The sequence below is a fragment of the Primulina tabacum genome, chromosome 18, assembly GCF_025594145.1.
Source record: "Primulina tabacum isolate GXHZ01 chromosome 18, ASM2559414v2, whole genome shotgun sequence".
Classification (NCBI taxonomy): domain Eukaryota; kingdom Viridiplantae; phylum Streptophyta; class Magnoliopsida; order Lamiales; family Gesneriaceae; genus Primulina; species Primulina tabacum.
Genome location: NC_134567.1, coordinates 23,363,481 through 23,366,853, shown reverse-complemented (window position 1 = coordinate 23,366,853; position 3,373 = coordinate 23,363,481). Strand labels below are relative to the sequence as shown.

The window sequence follows — 3,373 nt, the reverse complement described above, 5'->3', positions numbered from 1 at the left end:
AATGTTGAGTTGGGATTGCACAACTCGAGTGAGGTTTGACTCGAGTTTCCCTAAATCACATACTTAGTTTATTGCATTGATATTTGTAATTGATGAGATTGATGTTTGTAATCTATTGATTTATAGCCACTGCATGTATTGACTACTGATTCGTTAGTCATCGGCTGATTCGCCTAGTTACTGTATGCATGTATTAACTGCTGATTCGCTAGTCATTGGCTGATTCGCCAAGTTACCGGCTGATTCGTCTGGCTATCGGTTGATTTGCCTAGTCCTTGACTGATTCGTCTAATTATTGGCTGATTCGCTTAATCCTTGACTGATCGTCAATTCTGTGGCTGTTTCGCCCAGACACTGGATATATGAATTATATCGATGCCGTTTAGGGTTGATTCATTCCTATCGACTGAGATTCGATATAATTATCAATATCCAGACATTGGGATCCCTAGGTTAGAGTTGAGTTGAGTCTGAGACGACGCGTTGTTTGAGTCGAGTCTGTGATGACATGTTGATTTACAGTGTTTATATCATTCATGTTTGTTGAGTTGCTACATGTTAATGATATCTTATTTATGCGTTTATATATGTTTTTATATAATTGTATGTTTACATTGTTTATACTGGGATTTATTCTCACCGGAGTTATCCGGCTGTTGTCTTGTTTTGTATGTGTGCATGACAACAGGTGGGACAGGTTCAGGGTTGAGAAGATGAAGAGAGATTGTGATTAGAGTGGAGGCTCCGGACTTGGATTAGAGATAGGGTTAGACACGTGATATTAGCTGTTAAACCTTAGTTGAATAAATGTATGTGGTACATGACTTGTACTTTTATACTGAGATGTATATACGTTTTATTTCACTACGTTCCGCATTAAAAAAAAATTTAGACCCTGTTTTATAATTGATTAATTAGTCCCAATGATGATTAAGAACATGATTAGCGTCCGGGTCCCCACAGAAATAAATCTACCGTTCCCTGTGGATTCGACCCTACTCACCATTATACTTGTTTTTATTTAAAAGAGTAGGAATTAATTTGGTGGTCAACGACAGCACACCAAATTTTGGCGCCGTTGCCGGGGAATGGTGCAAGGTTAATTTCTTTTGATTATTTTCTTATTTTTTATGCCTCAATTCTTCTCGTACAGGTGAACTCGAATACAATCCAGAAATCGAGAAGACATCTAAGAGATTGAGAAAAGAAGCAAGATTAAGGCGCGAAAGGCAACCATCATCATCATCTCCTGATTTGAACGCATCATTGGACTCTAACGATATAGAAAGCGAATCGGACATTGATCTTGAGGTTGAAAGAAGTGAAAACACTCAGGGAGTTAGCTAATCCTAATGTTATTCAACAACCATTATGCATTCAATTCCCTACTACTGATGCTAATTTTGAATTAAAATCTGGCTTGATTCATTTATTGCCTACTTTTCGTGGTCTTGCAGGTGAAGATCCCCATAAACATCTGAAAGAGTTTCATATTGTTTGCACGGTCATGAAACCGCAAGGGATCACAGAGGAACAAATTTCACTGCGAGCTTTTCCATTCTCTTTAGCCGACAAGGCTAAAGATTGGCTCTACTACTTGCCTTCTGGATCTATAACAACTTGGGACAATATGAAACAACAATTTTTTGGAGAAGTTCTTCCCAGCTTCACGAGCAGCAAATATTAGAAAAGATATTTGTGGGATTAGACAGTTGCATGAGGAAACTTTGTATGAGTATTGGGAGAGATTCAAGCAGTTGTGTGCCAGTTGTTCACAACACCAGATTCCAGAACAGCTACTAGTTCAATATTTTTATGAGGGACTCTCGCTTTTTGATAAGAACATGATTGATGCTGCAAGTGGAGGTGCACTGGTGAACAAAACGCCTCAAAAGGCACGAGCTCTAATCTCCAACATGGCTGCCAATGCACAACAGTTTAGTACTAGGCAAGACAACCCTCCACGACAAGTCAATGAGGTAAGTGTTACTCCTATCAACCAAAAGTTAGATTCTTTGACATCTCTTTTGAAAAAGTTGGTTGCAAGACAGGTGCAACAGGTAAAAGCTTGTGGTGTATGTGCTATGGTGGGACATCCTACATATATGTGTCCGTCACTACAAGAGGAACCCACACAACAAGCCAATGCGATTGGTGGATTTCCTGGGCAGCCCCAGCGTCGATATGACCCATATTCTAATAGCTACAATCCAGGATGGAGGGATAACCCAAATTTTAGTTATAAGAATCAAGGAGGCCAACAAGGATATCCACGACAAAATTGGAACAAACAACACGCACCAGAACAAGCATCCAACTCAAGTATGTCTATAGACGAAATTGTAAAGGCCTTAGCTGAAAACACTCAAAAATTTCAACAGGAAACGAGGGCCAGCATTCAGAATATAGGAACCCAGATCACTCAGATCGTTACATCAGTCAGCAAGTTGGAAGCTCAGAATTCTGGAAAATTAGCGTCGCAAACGGTGGTTAATCCAAAAGAAAATGCAAGTGCCATGGTATTGAGGAGTGGGAAGGAGATTGACCAAAAGAACACTTCACCAACAAAGGATACTGAAGAAAAAAGCACAACGGAAGAGATCGAAGGAGAATCTGAGAAACAACCAAAGGTAAATTCTAAGTCTTTCTTATCTACTGGTTCCAATGCGGTTGTTCCTCCATTTCCTTCCAGGTTGGAAAAATCCAAAAAATTGGACTACGAGAAAGAAGTGTTGGAAACCTTTAGAAGAGTGGAGATCAACATTCCTCTTATAGATGCCGTCAAACAAATTCCAAGGTATGCTAAATTTTTAAAGGATTTGTGCACTAACAAGAGGAGGTTGAAAATTGATGAAAAAGTAAGCGCGGGAGAAAGTGTGTCCGCGTTTATTAAAAAGTCATTGCCAAACAAATGCAAGGATCCAGGAATGTTTACAATGCCTTGTGTTATTGGAACTCTGAAAATCGAGCGTACCATGCTAGATTTAGGTGCATCCATTAATGTCATGCCCTATTCAATTTATTGTGCTCTGAATTTGGGTCCTTTAAAAGAAACTAGAGTGATGATTCTACTAGCTGACCGATATAATGCTTATCCTGAAGGCGTTGTGGAGGATGTTTTGGTGCAGGTTAAAGAATTGATATTTCCTGCGGATTTCTAAATATTGCGAATGGAAGAAGACTCCACTGCGATTTCAACTCCGATTCTATTGGGGAGACCTTTCATGAAAACTGCTAGAACCAAGATAGATGTGGAAGATGGTACTCTTTCCGTCGAATTCGACGGGGATATTGTGAAATTTAGTATTTTTGATGCTATGAGATACCCAAATGAAAACCACTCTGTATGTTCAATTGATATTGTTGATTCAAT

The 3,373-nt window shown here is 39.3% G+C and overlaps 1 protein-coding gene across 1 annotated transcript; it reads left to right on the top strand.

The window, feature by feature from the left end:
- Positions 1–1,844: 1,844 nt before the first annotated feature.
- Positions 1,845–3,161, top strand: LOC142532384 (uncharacterized). The gene has a single exon (XM_075638695.1). The coding sequence runs from the start codon at positions 1,845–1,847 to the stop codon at positions 3,159–3,161; it is 1,317 nt and encodes a 438-aa protein (XP_075494810.1).
- The last annotated feature ends 212 nt before the right edge of the window (positions 3,162–3,373 follow it).